Source organism: Pseudonaja textilis, chromosome 1 (assembly GCF_049901715.1).
Source record: "Pseudonaja textilis isolate UNSWEBS1 chromosome 1, rPseTex1.2, whole genome shotgun sequence".
Taxonomy (NCBI): Eukaryota; Metazoa; Chordata; class Lepidosauria; order Squamata; family Elapidae; genus Pseudonaja; species Pseudonaja textilis.
Genome location: NC_141990.1, coordinates 217,078,392 through 217,101,883, shown reverse-complemented (window position 1 = coordinate 217,101,883; position 23,492 = coordinate 217,078,392). Strand labels below are relative to the sequence as shown.

General features: G+C 36.8%; 1 protein-coding gene across 2 annotated transcripts in view; it reads right to left on the bottom strand.

Moving 5' to 3' along the window:
* CNTNAP5 (contactin associated protein family member 5) overlaps window positions 1-23,492 on the bottom strand; it is a 402,137-nt gene that overhangs the window by 242,863 nt on the left and 135,782 nt on the right. For both annotated transcript variants that reach the window (XM_087920476.1, XM_087920475.1), the window contains exon 4: window positions 9,106-9,253. In XM_087920476.1, the coding sequence (XP_087776602.1) occupies window positions 9,106-9,253 (148 nt within the window). The remainder of the gene's footprint in view (window positions 1-9,105; window positions 9,254-23,492) is intronic.

Here is a 23,492-nt window from a genome sequence, read left to right as displayed (position 1 = left end):
GCCATAATAAACAAACCAATAAGCATGTAGCTTTTTACTCCATTAGTTATTTATTAGTTACTCCATCATATTTGTTAAATTTATTTGCCACCTATCTCACTGTGTGCACTACTCTAGGTGGCTTACAGTAATAAAAAGAAAAGAAAATGAAAGGAAGGTAAATAGAACAGAAGTAAAACAATAGAACAATAAAATAAAGAGTGAAAAAGAAGACACCGAGAATACATCAATATGATAACCAAAAAGATGGGCAGGTGGACAGCAGAGCACAAGGGAGTTATGTAGTATTAAATATGGGTCTGCTTTAATAAAACAATATGGGTCACAGAATCAATAAGACTTACATCACCAAAGCAAAGAGGCTACTCACTGCAACAGTTTTGATGGACTTGAATTTATTTGGGCCAGTGCTACTAGAAGAGGTTCTCATCAACCTTCAGACAGTGACAAGTTCTTGCAGGATGGGCAGATACTTCGGCATAATTAGAGAATTCTCAGTCATCCAGGTCATGGTTGTCCCAAAGGAGCTTTTTCAAGAGGCAACTGGACTTTCTGGTTTTTTCTTTGAAGATGTTTCACTTCTCATCCAAGAAGCTTCTTTAGCTCTGACTGGATGGTGGGGAATGGAAGGATTTATACTCCTTGCAGACAGCTGGTAATTTGCATTCTTTTAGTGGGTCATTAAGGTCACCTGGAGGTTTATCTATGTCATCAAGGTCACCTGAGTGGTGCAAATTGGTGTGGACCGTTCTTGGAACTCTTGAAAGGATTGTATTGTAAATTGGAGATAGATGATGTCACATCCCTCTCCCACTGTTGAGAGAGGGCTGCTCAGTTTTAACATAGATGGCCTCTTTAACCCCTCTTTCAAATCAGTGATCCTCTCTGTCCAAAATATATGGAGACTTTGTTGTGTTCAAAAGAGTGGCCTGTGCCTTTTAAATGCAGACCAACTGCTGAATCTAGTCCTGATGTGTTTCTTCTCCTATGTTGTGCCATGCATTTATGAAGTGAAAGTCCAGTTGCCTCTTGAAAAAGTACCTTTGGGATAATCAGAGAGGCTTCCAAATTGACCACCTCTAATACAGCTGTCCCCAATCATTATGGCTCTGCAAACAGGCAGCATTGGCAGGGAGGGGGCACGGTTTCACACACATATGTGCTGCTTGCACAAATGTAGCTCTGCACGTTCACCCACCCCTGGCAATTCCCAGAGCTGGGAAGATTGGGGACCTAAACCATTAAACTATCCTTTCTTCACATATTGAGTATCTGGAGCTACACATCTCATCAAGCCAAAATCAAACATTATGACATTATAAGTATTAAAGAATCTTATAGTATTATAAGAATCTGATCTAAATCAGTGAAATCAGTGTAGTTGCATTAAAATACTTTGAAAATATCTGAATCCAATGAATTCTGCATATGCTATAGGTACTTCAGGCAGCATGAGAAAAATAATCAGAGACTATGTAGATAAAAGAGACTATTGTATGATAGTAGTAACTAGGATGTATACTATGATGTAAAATGAGGGATTTAATATAACTAGTACAAGGACATTGTAAAATTGGAGCTGTGATGGAATATAATGGAAAATGTAATAAAATATTTAAAAAATAATAATAATCAGAGACTTATGTATAAAGGATAATTCATATGTAGGTCTAAGTAAAGTAAATAAATGATTTATATTGTAAGCCTCTCAGAGTTATCTTGTGGTAAAATGGGCAGCTAATAAATTTTACAAATAAATAAATAAATAATAAATGTCTATATCTGAAGAGAAATAGTTTTTACTGTAATTTGCACATAAGACTTCATTGTGTCCCTTGTGAACACATAATAAGCATTGGAAAATTCCCTAAATTTGCACTGTTTTCATTTTTTTTTTTTTTCTTATAGAAACATTGTACCTGGAAATTTATTTCCTAACTAATTATATAGCACTTAAAAAAACCCTGGTATGAGTTAGAGAGGTGCACCCAATGAACACGTGGTTGTGATTTTACCCTATGTGAGCTAATGAGACACTTAACTCCTAGGCCTCTTTTCCTGGCTTTGATCCTAAACAAATGGTTACTTGTTGGCAGTCATCCAACAACACTTCTAATAAATTCACACTCAGGTTTTCATTTTATTCCCATGTCCAGCTCATCAGTTTTCATTTGGGGCTAATGCACTAGAGATTGGAATGCCCACAAATGGCAGCAGGCACTCCAAAAATGTTAAGTGTTATAGGGAAGAATTTCAGGTCGAGAAATGTTCAATAGAAATTTTTACCTAGGTAGAGAACAGTGCTGCCATAATAGAGAGTTGTAACTATTTAATCAATCAGAACATATTGCATCTTTTTGTGTAACTCCATGTAATTCTCCTTACATAGGGAACAATGGAAAATTGGCATATTTGATCATGGCTATTCTAGAATTTATGAACTGTTCCACTTAATCTTTATATTAGTTAGTTACTAAACCTCCACAAAAGGGATGAACTTTGGACTCAGATTTTTTCAGAAAATCACAGGAGCTCCAAATCCAATCTGTTTTCCATTGATGTCTCTTTTCAATACAACTGAACATATCGGTAATTTTTGAGTATTATACAAATTGATATCTATGTTTCTACTGAAAACAAATTGTGGCAGATTTTGTAAATACAGGTAGTCCTCAACTTACTGTTAGGAATAACAAGGTTACCTAACGTAGTTTGGGTAAAATAATATATATAAACTATGATTGTATGTTTAAGTGTGTGTCACTTTAAAACTGCAAAGCATGTAACTTTGGGTGTGGTGTGAAACCACCATAAGAGGGAGCAAGAGGACCTGATTGATTGCTGGCAATTACTGACAATTACTGGATTGCATGGTTTGTTAACTGCGTTTTTCCCTCTACTGCTGAGTTGCTGAAAGAAGAGAGGAGTTTTTGAGTTCTTCATATCTCTACTGTGAGGAGATATATCACCGGACTGACATTTGTAAGTTTACTGACCTCTCTTTTTCGACACTGGAATTTGCAACTGGATAATCCTTGGATGGACTGAACTAGTGAATGATATATGGACTGTTTTGACTATGCTATAAATCTAACTGGAATAAACTATTTAATTAGCACTGTGTATCTGTTTTACTGAGTGTAAGCTACAAAAACGTTTATCTCACATATTTTGCCTGCCTGCCTGACTGCCCTGCAGATCCTGCTAGGGTGTATCCCTAACACTGGTTATGGGCCCAGCTGCACAGTCAGAGTAACCAGGATATAACAGGCTTATATAAAGTGAGAGTTAGTGTAGTTACACAATACTGTAAACAGACAGCTGTGTTTTATTAATTATAGTTTAATATCCAGAGAAAGATGGCACAAGTCAATTTACCAAGTTTGTCTCTAATATCCAAACTGGATGGAACAAACTATGTTTCATGGTCTATGAAATGCAGCCTACTTCTACGCAGAGAAGGTTTGTGGAATATAATTAAAAACCCACCAGAGGTAGATGCTTGGGATCCGGAGGATGAAGATGATGCCCACAAAATACAAGAATATAAACTGAAGAATGAACAAGCTCTCTGTATAATAGGACTGACACTCTGTGACCACCAGCTTGTCCATATTCGTGGAGAAGAAACAGCTGCTAAGTGTTGGGAGAATTTAAAGAAGATTTATGTTCGAGACAGTGTAGGAGCACATATAAATCTTACACGGAAGCTGTTCAGAACACATCTTCAAAAGAATGGAGACATGTTGACTCATATAAACACTATGAAGAGAATTTTTCAGGAGTTGCATGAAAAAGAGCTTATCTTCACTGAACTACATCAGGTTTATATAATTTTGTCTTCATTAGATGAGAGCTATGACGACTATGTAACTTTGCTGGAAGTGCTGCCAAAAGATAACCTCACATTAACTGATATTACTGGCAGATTAATTGAAGAAGCCAGGAGAAGGCTTGAAAGGGATCAAATCAGAAGGGAACAACCACAAGAAGAGGAATTATCTTCGTCAGCCTACACAATTAGAAAATGTTTTAATTGTGGAAGAAAAGGACATTTGGCTAGATTCTGCAAGAAAGCAAAACGCCAAAATGCCAGCCAGAATGCAAAAAGGCATCAAAAGGATAAAAAATGCTTAGAGCTAGCCATGTATAGCAACCAAACTGTGAACAATAATAATTTTTGGGTTGTAGATAGTGGAGCATCGCACTGCATAACGAAAGATAAGAAAAGATTTATTAAGATGTCCATGAGTTCACAGCAGATATCATTAGCGAATGGTTGGAAACTGAAAGCAAAAGCTGAAGGTACAGCATATTGTTCTTGCATAAAAGAAAATGTAAAAATGTTATATGTACCACAACTTAAGTTTAATTTGCTTTCAGTTAGAGTTTTGATTAAACTAGGTTATGTAGTTACCTTTAGGGGAGAAAACTGCATAATAGAAAAGGAAGGTAAAAAAGTGACTGCAACTTTAAAAGGTGAATTGTATGTGTTAAATGATAATCAATTAGAGGTGGCTAACACAGTGTATAATAACGTTAAACCTCATGATGAATGCATACATTTGTTACACAGACGTTTAGGGCATATAAATTTTAAAATGCTCAAGCAAACGGTTGAACTGTCTAAAGGTATAAAACTGAAGCCTTGCAGTAAGTATTTGCACTGCAATGCTTGCAGTCAAGAAAAAAGCAAGGTAATACCAGCAAATAGAATTAATGGATTTAAAACTAAGGAGCCTCTAGAGGTCGTATTTGCTGATATTATAGGTCCTAAAAAACCAAGTGTGGGAGGTGCTCGTTATATAAGTATAATGGATCATTACTCTAGATATGGTTTCTGTTATTTAATGAAGAGTAAAACGGAAACATATCAGAATTTCTTTAATTGGTTGAAGTTTGCAGAAAGAAAAACTAAAAGGAAACTAGTAACTCTTGTAACTGATAATGGTACGGAATTTATAAATAATAAGTTCCAAAATAGACTGAAGATGGCAGGTGTAGAACATAAAAGGTCTGCACCATATAGGCCACCACATAATTCCTTTATAGAAAGACGAGGCCAAACACTGCAGGCAATGGCTCGTACTATGTTGTCGGATTCAGGATTACCTGAGAATTTATGGGGAGAAGCAATAATGTGTGGTAATCATATATTGAATAATGTTGTTAACTCAACAACAGGTGAATTACCATTCACACGGTGGCATGGTAAAAAACCTGACCTAAGCTACATGCATACATTTGGAGCACCAGCATGGGTGCATATTCCTACACAACTGAGACATAAGGGACAGCATAGGGCTAAAAGATTAGTTTTCGTAGGTTACGAATCTAACCATAAATCTTACAGGTTCTGGGAAGAGGGCACAACTAGAATTCATTGTAGTGCTAGTGCACAATTCCTGGAACATGTAGGATGGCAAAAATTGGAACAAGATTCGAATAAAGGTGTAATTATAGAAACCTACAAAAGACCAAACCACCATATTAGTAATAGGAAAAGTCCAATTAAAGAGGAAGTAAAGGAAGAGCAAATAGGACCAAAACAGGAAGAAATAAGTGAGGAAGAAATAGATAACCAGGAACAGGTGATAGATAAAAGTCCACCTGTAAGTCCTGTACTACCTAGGCGGTCAACAAGAGAGAGTAGACCACCTGATAGGTATCAGGCAAGTGTGGTTTGCCAGATTAGTAAAATTCCAGCTACTGTGGAGGAACTAAAATTGTATCCTGCGAAGGATCGGGAGAACTGGCATACAGCAATGCAAAAGGAACTGAATTCATTAAAACAGATGGGAGTCTATGAGAATGCTAGATTACCTCCAGGTGAAAAGTCCATTGGCTGTAAATGGATATTTAAATTAAAAACAGGTAAAAATGGGACTGTTACCCATAAGGCTAGGTTGGTAGCTCAAGAATTTAATCAAACTGCATGTGATTATGATGAAGTGTTTGCACCAAGTCTAAAAGCAACAACCTTGAGAGCAGCTTTAGTGTGGGCAGCTAAGAAAAACTATATCATAAATCATTTAGATGTAGAAACTGCTTATCTGCATGCACCATTGCAGCACACTATATACCTAAAGAAACCTGTAGGGATTAAGGATGATAAAACTAATAATGACTGTTGGAAACTTAAAAAGAGTCTCTATGGATTAAAACAATCTGGTTATGAATGGAACCAATATATTGTTAAGGAGTTAAACAATATAGGGTTTAAAGCAGGTTTAGCTGATCCATGTTTATTTAAAAGAGAGACAAATGGAATAGTGTCATTATTATTGTTGTTTACAGATGATATTGCATTAATTACAAAAACTAATAATGAAGCTACTGAAATAATATCATTATTAGGTAAGAGGATAAAATTAAAGCAATTAGGAGAGATAAAACAGTATCTCGGATTGACAATAAATAAAACCAATGATGGCTATAAGATATCTCAAGAGGATAAGATTTATCAATTACTAAAAACATATAAGATGGAACTTTGTAAACCAGCAAAAACTCCAATGAGTCAGGAATCTTGCCGCACTGATGCTCAGAGTTCAAAATTCGATAAGACTATTTATCAGTCATTAATTGGTAGTCTATCGTACATTAGTAATTGGTCAAGGCCAGATATTGCCTATAGTGTTAATCAATTGGCTCGATTCAACGCTGAACCCGCTGAACGACACTGGCAAGCGGCAAAACGTATCTTAAGATATCTTAAAAGGACAATGCACTATGCATTGTATTTGGAGCCAAAAGATAATTTGATTTTAAGTGCATATGCTGATGCAAGTTTTGCAACAGATATAAGCACTAGGAAATCAACTTCAGGAATGGCTATACTACTAGGAAAAGCATTGATTGGTTGGAGGTCAATTAGACAGCAACACATAAGTATGTCCACAATGGAAGCAGAATTTTCATGTCTATCCTTATTATGTACTGATTTAATTCTGTATAAACAGTTGTTGTTGGATATGGGATTAACTGTTAATGATTCTATTGTAGTGTATGAGGACAATCAAGCGGCCATACAGATGGCTACAAATATTGCTGTAAAAACGAGATCTAAGCATACAGATCTTAGATATCTGAATGTAAGGCAATCTGTAAAAGATGGTTTAATAAGATTGGAATATTGTATGACTGAACAAAATATTGCTGATCAATTCACAAAAGCCCAAGGTGCAGTCAAACACAAAGAGAGTTGTGATGACTATGGGTTAAGGTTGTAAATAGATATATATATTATTATATTACCCAAAAGGGGAGAATGTTAGGAATAACAAGGTTACCTAACGTAGTTTGGGTAAAATAATATATATAAACTATGATTGTATGTTTAAGTGTGTGTCACTTTAAAACTGCAAAGCATGTAATTTTGGGTGTGGTGTGAAACCACCATAAGAGGGAGCAAGAGGACCTGATTGATTGCTGGCAATTACTGACAATTACTGGATTGCATGGTTTGTTAACTGCGTGTTTCCCTCTACTGCTGAGTTGCTGAAAGAAGAGAGGAGTTTTTGAGTTCTTCATATCTCTACTGCGAGGAGATATATCACCGGACTGACATTTGTAAGTTTACTGACCTCTCTTTTTCGACACTGGAATTTGCAACTGGATAATCCTTGGACGGACTGAACTAGTGAATGATATATGGACTGTTTTGACTATGCTATAAATCTAACTGGAATAAACTATTTAATTAGCACTGTGTATCTGTTTTACTGAGTATAAGCTACAAAAACGTTTATCTCACATATTTTGCCTGCCTGCCTGCCTGCCCTGCAGATCCTGCTAGGGTGTATCCCTAACACTTACAACAGTTCATTTGAACTTACAATGGCACTGAAAAAAGCAACTTATGACCATTTTTCATATTTATAACCACTGCAGTGTCCTCATGGACATGTGATCAAAATTCAGATACTTGGCAACTGACTCATATTTATGACCATTGTGGTGTTCTGAGGTCATGTGATCACCTTTTGAAACTTTCTGACAAGCAAAGTCAGTGAGGAAGTCAGATTCCTTTAATAACCATGTTACTAATTTAACAACTGGAGTGTTTCACTTAACAACTAGCAAGGAAGGTGATAAAATGGTTCGAAATTCACACAACAAATATTTCACTTAACAGTGGAAATGTTGGGCTCAATTGTAATCATAAGTAAAAGACTACCTGTATTGGTTTGATATAACTTTTTATCTGTAGTGAAAGAAAGTAATCTTTAAAAATATTTACTAGTAAAAAAGCTATTGGTGACATTCTAGGTAATAGCAGGGATGGGCTGCTGCCGGTTCGTACCGGTTTAGGCAAACCAGATACTAATTTTATAACTGGTTCACCAAACCAGTAGTTCTGGCGACTAGCTGGCCCCTCCCACCCTGCTCCTCCCCTCCCAGGTATCTCCATGCGGTTTGTTTTGGATCCTAGGTAACTGCAAGATCTGCGAGGAGGTTTGGTGAGGGCAAAAAACAGGTCTCCAGAGGCTCTGGAAGGCCAGAAATGAGTCCATGTCTGGCCTTCAGAGAGCCCCCAAAGCCCAGGGAGGAGGGAAAGAAGCCTCCTGGAAGCTCAAGGAAAGCCTCTGGAGCCCAGGGAGGGTGACAAATGGGTCTCCCAGAAGTTCCAGAAGGAGCCTCTGGAGCCCAGGGAGGCTGTTTTGACCTCTTGGAAGCTTGAGAAAAGCCTCAAAAGCCAGGGGTGGGCAACCCCCGCCACCATGGTGCAGGAGGCAGACTAGGTCATGCCCACCATGGCTACACCCACCCAGCAATCAGGCAGAAAACTGGTTACTAAATTTTTTGATGTCCACCCCTGGGTAATAGTAGTTTTGGTAAACACATATAGGAAAAAGTGAAAATTGGCCAGAAAAATGCTGGAGGGAAAGTATATACAGACAACACAGTGAAGGTAGGGATTGACCAAAACTTGCTACTGAAGCTAAAATCAGTGGTGGAACCAACTGGTCAGCTTGTGATATGCTCTGTAAACTTGTGCAGTAGTATCCTCCTGACAAGTTGAATGTACAAAATTGTTTCTGAACCTTCAGCAGAAAGATGATGATGCTTCTGGTATATGCTAGGATACATTTCAATACTTACTGTATGAGCATCCAAAAGCTTCAACCCGCAGACCAATATTTCCATTCGGGTTCCATGTCACAGGCACGAAGCGTACAAAGCGAGCTTTAACAGAGTGAAGGAATTTGTGCTGGACCACACTGTCAGCATTGACATTGCCTTGGAAAACCTGCAAAGAAGAAGGAGAAGGCTGGATATAATGTAGCATTTTGGGGGGATTTTTAGCAAATAAACTCCATATGGTCATTCATTTCATCCCAACAGATTCAGTTCGTGCCAAAATAGTAGCCCATGGCTCTGTAATGCAGGATGCAATTATAGCTTCTCTGATAGGTAACTGTCCAGCCTCTACTTACATGCCTTTAGGATTCAGCCTCTTCCAAGACAGTTTGTTCCAACTATCAAACAACTCATAATGCAAGGAAATTTCTTTTTATGCTTAGCTGCAATTTGCTTCCCTGCCACTTATATTCCTCAGGGTTAGGCTTGCTCTCTAAAGCAAGAGAATGATTTGAAAATAACTATCGTTATCTGTTCTTAAGCTTTTATTTTCCAAGCTAACAAACTTCAGCTTCTTCAGTGCTTGCTTCTAGGACATGGTTTTGAAACTCCAATTTCTCAATGTGTTCTTTTTTCTTTTTCAAAAAAGTTTTTTATTTTATTTTATACATACAATAATTCCATTCCATTTCAACCGTTTGTCGACTAGGTACATATTTCATGTGCTTACAATTATAATGGATATTTTTCTTACCAATATATCAATAATCACATTTTCTTATATATCTTATCTACTATATCTGTTTTTTTTAACATTCTTATCTTATTGCTTTATATATTCATCTAATTCAGTTTAATTTGTTTTATTTTCTAACCATTGATAAAATAAATCCCATACCATATAATATTCCATTTTGTCTTTTTCTTTAATTACCAATGTTATCTGTTCATTTCTGCACATTCAAATATTTTCTCAATTACTTTTCCCTCTATCGGTATCTTATCGCTTTTCTAATTCTGAGCAAATACAATTCTAGCTGCTGTTAATACATGCATGACTAAATATGTTTTTTCTTGACTGTAACCTTCAGGTACCATTCCTAATAAAAATATTTCAGGTTTCAAGTCAATGTGTTTCTTGAGAAAGACATAGACATAAGTATAGACATGCTGATTTATGTATTTACGGAATCCAACATTAACATGCAGATAGATCAATGCCAAATAATTGTTTTTTCTCAGTCAGGATACTATATTTTTGCAACTATAGCCCCAAAATATAATAAATACCAATACTAGTATTGATATTTTAAAACACCAGTACTATTACTGGTATTACTATAGTGTGTGATGACCAAAGGTGGCAAGAATATTTGTCATGCCCCTGTTGGAATCTGATTCTGTGCGGGAGGTCGACCAGCTGACAGGGAGTAGGAGTGTGGCTTTGGTGGCTGTGGAAGAAATTGGGGAAGGGCACAGTCCAGCTGGGCAAAGTAGGGGAGAGGTAGAGCAAGGCAGAGAGAATTCAGAGGAAGATCCAGGCCCACCCCCTCTTCATCCTAGAGCATGCAGGGAGGAACAGAGAAGGGAGCAACATGAGTTGCGTGGCTTATGCGGGAGGAAAGGGCCCTAATTCCCTTCATTAGCTGCAGCTGGGAACACAGTGTTTTAAAAGGCAAGCTATGCACAGCAAAGATGCTGGAAGCAAACTGTGAATTATCTTTGTTGAGGCTTATCTGGGTTCCTGGCGATTTCCCAACTGTGTGTGTTTTGTTGGCTTTGAAGTCTGCAATTCCTTATCCTGCCATGTCCAGTTAATTGCTGCAGCATGGTTTGTGTAGATTTTTATTTACATTTTATATGTTCTTTGTTTTCAGACTGAATTTCCTCCACTTAAATACTGTTCTTGGGAGAGTTTTTTCTCCATCAAAAGGTAACTGGACATTGGCGGCAAAGTTGGAGGTATTAAAGGAACTTCTTCTTATGTGACTGTGTTGCCTTTGTGCCACGCCCCAGGTCATCACAAAATCTCTAATGCCTAGATACAATTGATAAAATTGCTAGATAAAATTGCTGCTAAAATGTGGCTTTTAATGTTACAGAAGGAGAAAACATTACATGCAGGGGTATTGATCATATTAATTGAATTTAAATTCAATATGGAATTTGCTTTTGTACTACCCACTTATATTTCCTAGACATTCCTACTTGGATTATACACCCCAGGCCAGGTGAAAGGGCAACTATAAACCTTGACCAGAAAACATTGTGTGCTGTGGCTCTAATATCCTCTCTTAGAAATCTACTAATTTCCTCTCAACAAATGTATTCTTTTGCCTTGCCAAGACCATCCCTTCCATCTGCTTTATTAAAAAAAAGAAGAATAATGAAATTGTTTATTGGTATGAAATGATAAGGGATGTGGTGACTCAGTGGTTAAGATGCTGAGCTTGTTGATCAGAAGGGTCAGCAGTTTGGTGGTTCAAATCCCTAGCACTGTGTAATGGAATGAGATCCCAGCTTCTGCCAACCTAGCAGTTCGAAAGCATGTAAAAATGCAAGTAGAAAAATAGGGACACTTTGGTGGGAAGGTAACAGAGCTCCGTGTGCCTTCGGCTTTTAGTCATGTTGGTCACATGACCACAGAGATGTCTTCGGACAGCACTGGCTCTTCAGCTTTGTAATGGAGATGAGCACCACCCCCTAGAGCCAGAAACAACTAGTATGTATGTGCGAGGGGAACCTTTCCCTTTATCTTATGAAACAATAGCCTGATGAAATACTTGAGCTGTTCAGTTGTCTCTTTAAAACAGAGCATAAACACAAGAATGTGTTGACCCAAATAAAACATACCAGGCTATTATTATTATTTGCAACTTTACTTTTCACTTTAGACCTTAATGTCAACCATTAAAAGGGGCCATATTGCTGTTATGCTTCCCTACACCCCAAAATCAAGAATTTCTCTTTCCTTTGTGTGTATGTTTGTGGGTTTTGTTTTTTTTTTTTTTTGGTGAGCTGCTGTTATTTACATCACCTGGGAACTAGAGTGGAAAGAAGGTAAATGGGGGACAAAGATTAATATTTTAAGCATCAACCTCTTGCTTAAAGCTGTAAAAAGCAAACAGAAAAGATGTAAGTTGGCAGAGACACTGAGGAATGGGGAAAGCAAAACTCTCCTTTAGAAAAGACTGTCAGTTCCACAAGGCATAATAAATTAAATGGCTCAGGCTGATGTGCAACTTTCAATCCCACTTGATTCAAGAAGCCTCAGGACAGTTAGCTCCAGCATATTTAGAGATCTATGTTAGTCAGCTACCACAGTGGCTGTGGCGATTATCCTCTTTCCCACTTTATTAGGTAGGTAATGGGTACGGTTTCAATTGTACATAGAATGAAGTCATGTTGGCACACACTAGAGGGATGAGATAAAGAACTGGGGATTAATTACTTTCCAACTGATTTTTTTTTTAAGAAGTAAATGAGGGATTCTTATCTGCCGAAGTTTCAATGATGGCTGAAACTAAAGAAACTAAATAAATATATAAAAGATTTTTTGTGAGTTGTATTGCAGAATTTTTCAATTTGCAGTATTTTATTCCCAAAGTAAAAAGGATCAAATGTGAGCCTCTGCCCAACACTGCCTACTCTATACCTGCTACATACAATGCCAAACTGAATTCTGCACTCTTGAAAACATTTTAAGAGGATTTGATGCATATGCCACATTTATGACTTTGGTGAAAACAAACTTATCATGATGCCTCCTTGAAAAAAAAATGACTGTGAGAATTCAGTTCATCAAACTTTGTTGAAGCTAAACTGCTAAAGTTTGTTACAATATGTTTTGAGCAGATCTAAAAAAATTAAGATCTTAGGATCAAACTTAAGGATGAACATACTGTATATCACATTATGTAACGTAACATAATATAACAACATAACATAACATGTACCCTTTTGCATATCTGTATTATTGATGATATGTGGGTCATCACCGTAAAAAAATGATGTGTATATATGTGTGTGTGTGTACATGCAAAATACAGGTGTAGAAGTGGGGGAAAAGGTAAACAAATTAAACATAGAATTATTCCACCTTTCTTTTCTTTCCCCTCTTGGTTTAGAAAACTAAATCTTCTGGAATGGAATGCCTTTTTGACAAGAATGTTCTGTGACATTTTGAATTTATTATTATACCACCAGGAGAAAATATTTGTCAAGTTAACCAGTCTATGCTGACTGGAAAGATGAGAAGACTCTCACCTCTTATCTAAATTCTGTGAAAATACTATACAAAAGTAATGCCAAGTTGGAAGTAACCAATCAAAGTGATCACTGAGAAAAAGCTAAATCCAATATGTTATTTCTGGAACTTGCTTTTATTTATTTTTGGGAAAATGAGCAAGATATATTCAAATTTGGTGTGGGTTGAGTGGGCTTTAATTTTTTTTAACCTAGCCTAAAGAAGTGGCTACTCTTCACATATAAACAGAGAAGGTGACCTAGTCTACTAGAGGAAAATAGTAAATGATAAGATACTGCCTTCCACATGACTGCATTTTAATTGCAAGATTCATTCAAACAGAAATACGCTTATCAAAAGTAGCTAAGCTGCCTACCTTCTCTGTTTAATATTTCGGATAAAATATGGAAAAAATGTAACTAGATACTTTCCTATAGCAATATTTTAGAAGTACCACTGTATAGGTTAGACTGGGACCAAGAGAAACCAAGCTTTAATTCCCTATTCAAGCATAGAAGTATAATAGCTTTTACTTAGTCCAACCTATTTCACAAGGTTGTTATTGCAGGGGGAAAAATTAGGAGAGATCTCTATATGTCTTACCCTGAGCTCCTAGAAGATGTTAGCTGGTTTTCCAGATGTTTGTAGACCCGGAATACAAATCCACAAATCAACAAACAGTGATGTATGTAGTCATTTATTTGTACATATAACTCACATCCCATCCAGTGCTAACGGTTTGAAATCTGAACTAGGTTAGCGCTGGAAGCATTTGCCTTCTAACACACTTATAGAGTAACCCCGCACTCCTAATCACAGATACCTCCTACTCACCACCCTATCCTAAACCCCTGTGTAACAAACGTTTCCTAATATGGCTAATCCAGCTTCATTCCTATATTCCCCCATCCCACAGTCTATAACGCTCTGTACCCGACCTGCCACCAACCCACGAGAGCCCTGTTATATTAAACTTATTCCCCCTCAACAAAGTATCCAGTGACATCACTGGGGAATTCACTGCGTAGCCCCAATTCCCAGGTAGCATTGCAAAGCAGCTTTTGGGAGCTCTCATTCAGCCATTAACTCCACGCTGATCAGGTCCAGTGTCACTTGCTGGAGGGATCCAGGTTTGAACTAGAATGCTGATGGGCAACTGCATTTGGAGTCCGACAAAAGAAAGTAGGGTCATAATTTTATTAAATAAATAAAATATATCAACCAAACTGCAATGCTGTAATGATTGGTTCCTTATTTGAGACATTTCCTTGAAATTGGATTGCACTACACCACAGTGGTTGAACTTGAATTAAAACACAGCCCTCCAGCTGATGACTCAACAGATGGTTGCAAAAAAACCCTGTTTTGCATTCCTCTCAAAAGCTCTGGCTTCCTGAAGAACATATGGATTGATTTCTTGTATTCATCTTGCCTCCTGAGAGTTCTTCAGACACCAGGAAGCCAGCTTGAGCCTCAAACAAAACAAAATATATCCAAGCTCTTCAATCCTCCTTTTCCCAATTGTAAACGATTAAGGTCAAGAATTAATAATCTATGGGGACTACTTGGAAAAATTCCATTTTGGTGGTGGCTGCTGGATTGATGGCAAACTCCCCCTCTCCGTCCCCCATAATCCATTCTCTGCTCTTTACTTGTCCTTTTTTTTGGGGGGGGGGTTGTTCATATAATAGTTTTTTGTTATTGTCATGTTTTTTAATCATTGCTTATTTTATTAGTCTATTATCTTCTATTCACACTCTTTTCATTTTTTCCCCTTTTTATTGTTGTAAGCTGCCAAGAATAGCCTTACGGCAAGATAAGGGGCAAATTTTTTTAACAAATACTGGTAAATAATAAACAAAGAAAGAATTGGTTGTACTGTCCAGTGCTAACTTGCATTAATTTTTCTACCTTGAGTTGAAAATTAGCAGGATAAATACATTCCTGCTTATTTTTACCTTCAATACTCTCATTGCTTAAAAATATTTCTTAATATCAGATACCCTGAGCATTTTAGGAGTTGACCCATCACCTTTGGAAGACAATAAGCCTCATTGATCTGACCCTACTTATTAGCTGAAGAAGCAATTAAGAGAGGACAAAAATTCATGTTGTGCATATCACTGCTTGCTCCCAATGACTGCAGATATCAAGCACCCTGGTGAATACCTGAAGTTGTCCTGAAGTCAGAAGGGTGAGGTAGAAGTTTTTTCAAGCAACAAGGGATCCCAATTGGTCCAGCATTTCTACTTTCACATCTGTATGCACAAAGATTCCTTCAATGAGCATGCCCATTGTAGGTAGTGAGGACAGCAAGTTGGGTTTGATTCCATTACTGATCTAGGGTAATTGAGCTCATAGTCTAATTTGACAAAATAACTTCTGCACAATAACTGCAGATACTTCTGGTAACAGCTGTCCATCCATCTTTTTACAGTTTGTTGCTTACACCTAAAGAAGAAAAGTAGGAAGTATTGGGGAAGAATTTGATATTCCATCCATGTTTGTCTCTGCTTCCTTCAGTCCTAACAGACTTCTACCCACAATATGCCATCTGCCAAATATGTATTTAATTTTCATAGGGAGAAGAGCTTCTCCTTTTTGCCTCAAAAAACTTGATTTTAAGTGGCTTGGTAGTGTTACATTGTTCTCAAATCAGTTGGTGGCTTTAAGTCAAGGCTGCTTTGAACAGTGAGTATAATTTTCTCAGTATAACTTCATGTAACATTAGGACAGAATGGCTATATTGAGCTGGCATAAAAATACACGTGAGCATAATCATTATCAATGTTAGCAAGGACATTATAAAATCTATGTACAAAAAAGTAGCAGGGAAACCCACATATGCACCTACACAATTCTAACTTTAGCCATACGTTATTTTCTGTTAAATGTTTCTTGGTCTTGTTACCAAGCTTTATTTTCAAGTTACATAGCTACATAGAAAATATTAGTGTTTAGGTAATCTGGGAATTTTCATTAGCAACCAGTTACAGGTAATCCCTGATTTACAACAATTCATTTAGCAACCATTCAAAGTTACAATGGCACTGAAGAAAATGGCTTATGATTGTTTTTCACAATTATGACCCTTGTTGCATCCCCATGATCAACATGATCTGATGTCAGAGGTGGTATTCAGAAGGTTCTGACCAGTCCTAGAGACTGGTAGTGGAAATTTTGAGTAGTTCGGAGAACCGATAGCAGAAATTTTGAGTAGTTCAGAATACCACCTCTGACTGGCCCTGCCCCCATATATTCTCTGCCTCCCGAGTCCCAGCTGATTGGCTGGGTTTTCTTTTGTTGCCTTGCACAGGAGAATGGAGCTGGGAAGCAGGTTAGTGCGGTGGGAATGGACATTTTGCTTCCCCTGCCATGCCCACCAAGCCACACCATGCCCACCAAGTCATGCCCACAGAACCAGTAGTAAAACATCTATCCCACCATGGCCTGATGTGATCAAAATTCAAAATTCAGGTGCTTGGCAACTGACCCATATTTATGACAGTTGCAGTGTTCCATTTTGTGACCTTCTGACAAGCAAAGTCAATAGGGAAGCCAGATTCACTTAACAATCTTATTACTAACTAGTGATTCACTTAACAGATGTGGCAAGAAAGGTCATAAAAGTGGGGCAAAACTCACTTAAATGGTCATAAAAATGGGGTAAAACTCACATAACGAATGTCTCACTTAACAACAGAAATGTTGGGCTGAATTGTGGTTGTACATTGAAGACTATCTTTGGTTTCATTAAGGAAATTGTTTCATGTTCAATACAGGTACTCCTTGACTCAGAACCATAACTGAGCCCAAAATTTTCTTTACTAAGCAAGACAGTTGTTAAATGACTTTTGCCCCATTTTACAACCTTTCTTGCCACGGTTGTTAAGTGAACCCGGCTTCCCCATTGACTTTGTCAGAAGGTTACAAAAGGTGATCAGATCAGCCCAAGACATTGCAACTGTCATAAATACATGCCAGTTGCCAAGCGTCCTAATTCTGATCACATGACCATGGGGATGCTACCATGGTTGCAAGTGTAATAAAACAGTCATAAGTCACTCTTTTCAGTGCCATTGTAACTTCAAACTTCAATTCTATTCTAAAAAAAAGGGTCATGAATGAATGGTTGTAAGTCAAGCACTATCTGTAGTTACTACCCATATTATGTTCAGAAGCTGTATGACAGAATTTAGCATGCAATGAATGACCTTTATGTGATTTAACAATGTAGGGAATAATGTCAGAAAATAGCATTCAGATCATTTTTAATCAGCTAGCACAATATTTTTTGTTCTTGCCAGTTTGGACTAATATGGTGACACTGAGAAAAAAACATTATTTTTATTACATGCCACAGAGGTCTCAAAATTCAGATTTTTAAAATTTTTGCTTCATTTTGCTTACATATAAATATTTGACATTTTCTCATGTAAGGGGATAACTGAACTTTTGTTTAGAACTGCAGGTTTTGGGGTGATTTTTCTGTGCCTTCAATTAGTGTTGACTCTTGGGGACTGCTAGTTTGACTGTCCCTCCAATTTTCTCAGTAACATTTTCGGAGGTGGTTTGCCAAGGCCTACTTTCTAGGGCTATCAGAGAGCGATTGGCACAAGGTCACACAGCTGGGTTCATGGTTAAAGTGTGACGAGAACTCACAGTTTCCCAGTTTCTTGCCTGATGCATTAACCATCACATCAAACTGCCTCTCAACAAAATAATATTGAAGGGAAGGTTCTTTTTGATTCCCTCCCTTTCCCCATGTTCTTAAAACATCTATCAAAATCTATCATTGTTTAATGATATAGAAGATTAGGACTTGTGCACTCTTGCTGAGAATTATGCAGTGAATGAGATAATTTATGAGATAATTTAATTTTCTTACATTTATTAGGAAAATTTACAAGGTAAGACTTTATGGATATCTATTAATAATAGGGAAATGGAACAATGATGATCTATCAGATCAAGGTCCATAAAGAATATATTAGTATTGTACTAAATGATATAACTCGTATAAAATCCCACCTTAAGTACACAGAGTATAATATTTAAAACTAAATTACCCCACTATTTAAGATAGCTGAACATGTTATTCTCTAGGTTGCTGTCTCCTATCATTATTTATTCATTCAAGTTTATTCATTCAACTTCATTGCTTCTTTGAGTTTTATTTAGACAGCAAGAATCAAAATCCAATTCTATGTGATGCACCTTTTTGTACTGATAGATACACATGATTTACAAAAACTGAAATCAAATAAAAGGTTTCAGAAAATCAATAATTCCACCTTTCACACGTTTACACACACACAGATACACATGCATACACACACACTATGTACTATGTACTATATACTATATATACTATCTACTATCCATCCAATTGTAATTTTAACTCTAAGAAGTCTATTGGTCATTTGATATTATACATAGCCTTTGACTTATGACCAAAGCACTGTTGTAATTTCAAATGATCATGGAACAGATGGTTGTTAAGTGAGGACTCCCAGTACAGTACCAAAATAAGTGAGGGTGAAAATGTACAAGCTGGGAAAATTATAGAATCAATATTTGGTTTATAGGGCAAGCAGAAATCTCATGAAAACATCTTTAAAAAACTTGTGTGAAGAAATCCACAAGTTTTTTTAAGAGTGTTGGGACTTTTATTTCTGGCCCTAGAAATAAAATATCCTACTTAATGGAATTGGAATAACATTTACCCATGATTTAGGAACATATTACAGTTGGTTGGGCTTACACAACAAGCTAAGTTAATATCAGTTAGTTGATGGAAGATTATGATCTGCAACAATAACTCTGAGGGAACATATACAGTGTGCGTGTGTTGTATATGTAAATATATATTTACTGTAACAGATTCAATCTACTTGTCTGAAATGTATCTTGGGGATGGATAAGTGTGTACCAACCCCAGCAATAAGGGCAAGGTTGGCCATGTTCCCTATAAAAAGCCATTTAGTAAAATATTAATTACTCTTTTACTTTTACTTCATCTTATCTACTTTATGCTATTCTATTTTATCTCACCATAGCTATTTTCCTCACATCAGTGTATCTTACCTTATTTTGTTGTACTTTACTGTGAGTGATGGTCATATTTGATATGATCAATTGACTAATCAATAAAATATATTGAATCATATTGTAATTCCAGAAAAGTGCTACGGAACCTGTGGAAACGTGCCTGAATGCAGTCCATACCTGCATTGCTCTTTAATCCAATGAATGTTTTAAAGGACTGCCAAGAGATACAACAATCAGTTCCCTGTGGGTTCAAAAGTACCTTTTTAGAATTAAATCCAAACTAGAAAGTCCAAATTACTTTAACCTAGGAATGAGTTTAATGGTTTTATTACCCTTTGGTTGATGTTACATCAGGGGTGGGATTCTTCCAGTTCGCACCTATTCTCTAGAACCAGTTGTTAACATTCTAAGCAGTTTGGAGAATCGGTTGTTAGAAGAAATTCTTGGCCTTATCCTGTAAGGAAGGCAGGAAGGAAACATTCTGGTGTTGCTTACAGAAACTGCCTATCCGTTTACCCTTATTACATTCTTGGCAGGACTAGACTTCCTGTCTCAGGAACTCGTCTGGAGTTTTTTTTTCCCTCCTTTGCTGGTACTTTGCTTGTGTGGAGTGACCATTCAAAATTACAGTGCCACTGAAAAAAGTGACTTATGACCATTTTTCAAACTTACGACTGTTGCAGCATCTCAACAGTCATGAGAGGCCAGGGGAGGAGATGCATGCCTCGATGTGAGTGATATTGAGTTGGCCACACCCAGCCAATAACATGACCACCAAGCCACGCCCACCAACTAAGCCATGTCCATAAAACTGGTTGTTAAAATATTTGAATCCCACCCCTGTGTTACATGTCTTAAGTACACACTCCCTCCCACCAACACCACTCCCCATTCTGTGTTTTACCACTGTTTCTACATTCCCAATAAATTAGTACACAGATTTCTGCACACGAAGGCATACACATAAAATGTCTAATTTAATCAAGACCATACGTGGATAAGTGATCGCCATTTCAACATTTCCCAGTAATAATTCATAATTCTTCATTGATATGCTGTTTCTTTGATCCTATCTATCCATCTTAGTCATTGTCTTCCCCTTCTCCTACCCCCAATAACATCAATACAACACTGCCATAATATATTTTCTTTTCAACATCTGTTTGCATCAACTGCCTAAAGTATAAGTTTCTGCTTCTTAATCAGTACCTCATGGGAATATTCAATCATTATTTGGCCCAAGATCAATCAAGTGGCTCTACTTGCAATTATTCTTAGCAACAGACTCCAGATCTATGCTATAATTCAAAATCATCTGTCTTCTTTCTCTCACTCTTTGTCAATAAACAGCTTTCACAGCTGTACATTTACCACTGGAAAATCATTTCCTATTGACAGTCGTTGTCACAGAAACATCCTTATCCTTCATGAACAGATATAAGTTTGCCATTGTTTTCTTCCACATCATAAAGAGTTTTTATGTAATTACTTTGATCTTTTCCTCTTTGAAAATTTAGAAATTTCTCTCTATTTCTGTTCATACAGTGTGGCTTACCTATTTTCATTGCTTCTCACTTTTTTTGTATATATAAATATGCAGAATATGTTCCTTATATTGATTTAATATCCTGTCTTTCTTCCTTTCACTCTCTCTCTTTGACCTGATCAGCAATGATAACCCTACTGGGAGATCATACTCCTGTAAGTATAGTATAGCTCTCAGGGTTATTGAAGTTATTAAATCCTCCCCCAAATTCAAGGTTGTAATCTCCAGGGAAGGTTGTCAATCTTACAGTGGAAAAAAGGATTGGGAGTATGTGCAATTTTGTATTTTAAATTCATTCAAATTATGGTGCCCACAGTGCACTGACTAGCAGAGTAAAATTAGACTTGGGCTTCCCTTGGCTCTGATGTTAAACACATCTATTTGGGAATAAGCACAATTTCTTGTAGAAAAGGGTAAAGGGTGTAGAAAAAATAAGAATCTGCAAGCTTGCACATGGCCAGCTGTCCACTGACTATGAAATGCTTTATTAGAAATGAGATGAATAAAAATAACATTGTATTCACCAGGATAAACCCAACATATGGCTATTAAGGCAAATGCTCACATCAAGCCTCGTCACTGTTGATTCAAATTCTGTCATTCTTTTTGTGGCACTGAGGTCCTCCAGCAGCAATTCTATCACACAGTCCATCATATCAACTCTGCTGTTACATCCTCTAACCCCCACTCCTTTAACCTCAAACTATCCATGATTGACCTCACCCCATTCCTAAGAGATCTGTAAGGGACGTGCATAAGTGTACCATCGTGTCTGCCATCCCTGTCCTATTGTCCCCATTTATTTGTACCTATTTCCTGTATTCTTTCTCATGTTTATACTTATACCTGTTATCTTGCAAGCGATTGACAAATCAAATAAATAAATAAATAAAATTTAAAATAAATAAACAAACATTTCATGAAACAGTTTAAAGGGGGAAAAACCCATGACAACGTTACTTATGCTGGCTTGAGCACCCATAATAGAAACTCATGTGAATGCTTTGTTTAAATTCACTGAAAGCAGAGAAAGTAAAAATACAGGTAGTCCTTGACTTACGACCACAATTGAGCCCCAAATTTCTGTTTCTAAGCAAGACAGTAATTAAGTAGTTTGCCCCATTCTATGACTTTCCTTGCCATCATTGTTAAATGATTCACTGCAGTTATTAAATTATTATCACGGTTGTTAACAGAATCTGGCTTCCTCACTGACTTTACAAACAACCTTGAATTTGGGGGAGGAAAAACAAGATGGCCCTGTTCAGATACATAAAGGAAAACCACAGGGAAGAAGGACAAGAATTATTTTCCATGGCACAGAAGTTAGGACTAGATACAATAGGTATAAGTTGCAGCTTACTGAAAGTTTATTTAAATATAAGGGAGAAAAAAGACTTCATTACAATAACATCTGTGTAACAGTGGAGAAATTACCTACACCAATTGAGAGGTCTCCCTTTCTAGAAGTGTTTAAGAAAAGGCTAATTTTCAAATAAAAGGTGTGTACCATGTATTAGAAAGTAGATATGCCTTGCAATAAAGACACAGTTGGAGATCCTGTTTAAATATTCAATTTACTTTCCATTCCTATGCCATGCTTATGTTTATCATTTATTTTATGTTTATCATTTATTTTACCATTTTTTGCAGCTTCCAGATAATTTCTATGCTGTCTCTGTAAAATGTTCTGATTAATTATTGCTAATACACAGGGGTAACATTTACAAATGGATCAATGATACTGAAATTGCAACTCCACTGTTGTTAAGACAGTGACTAAAGGCTGGGGTGGGGGATAGGATATAAAAAAATAAGTTTTCCTGCAGCTTCAAGATTTTCCCCTGACATGGAGACCAGGTGCAGAAAATAGTAATCAAGATAAATCAACTGCTTCTTATCTAAACTTCTGTTTGAACAATGGATGACATTTATCAGGCCTGTGCTGTTATCCTATAATGCATCTGCATACCGATAGATGATGTTAATCAACTGAGATAGTCACTTTGTAGCAAGAATGATAATTACAATCTGCTGCCACTGTTAAGCAAATGCCTAATATGATAAGAACCAATGATCTGTGCTGTGATTACAGACATTTGTGAAAACAATAAGAATTTTCATATCTCTCCAAAATTAATCAAGGTACACATTTCAACATTAGACAGACAAATATTTCTGAGAACTAAATTTCTATTATGGACTTATTATTAATGTCATTGCTATTATTAATATTCATTGCTCCCTGTGGGCCTTGGAAGTTTTCAAGGTCTGTGGAGTACTATATAAAGTTGAGTGAGATGACTGAACTTATTTAAACATAAATGGCAATTTAGCAATCTCTTCTATACAAGCAAGGAATGATTCTGCCAAAGTTCAATATTCTCTTCTCCGGATTGGAACTTCTAGGTTATTCTGAGTTGAGGGCACCATGGATCACACTTATCTTGGTCTATGTTCTTCAATACCATCATTTTCCAATTAAAATGATAGCAATAAAAAGCAGCAGTTGCAATTTTCATTAGGTTTGAAATAAATACAGGAATGTGTGCACTAAAGAACTCA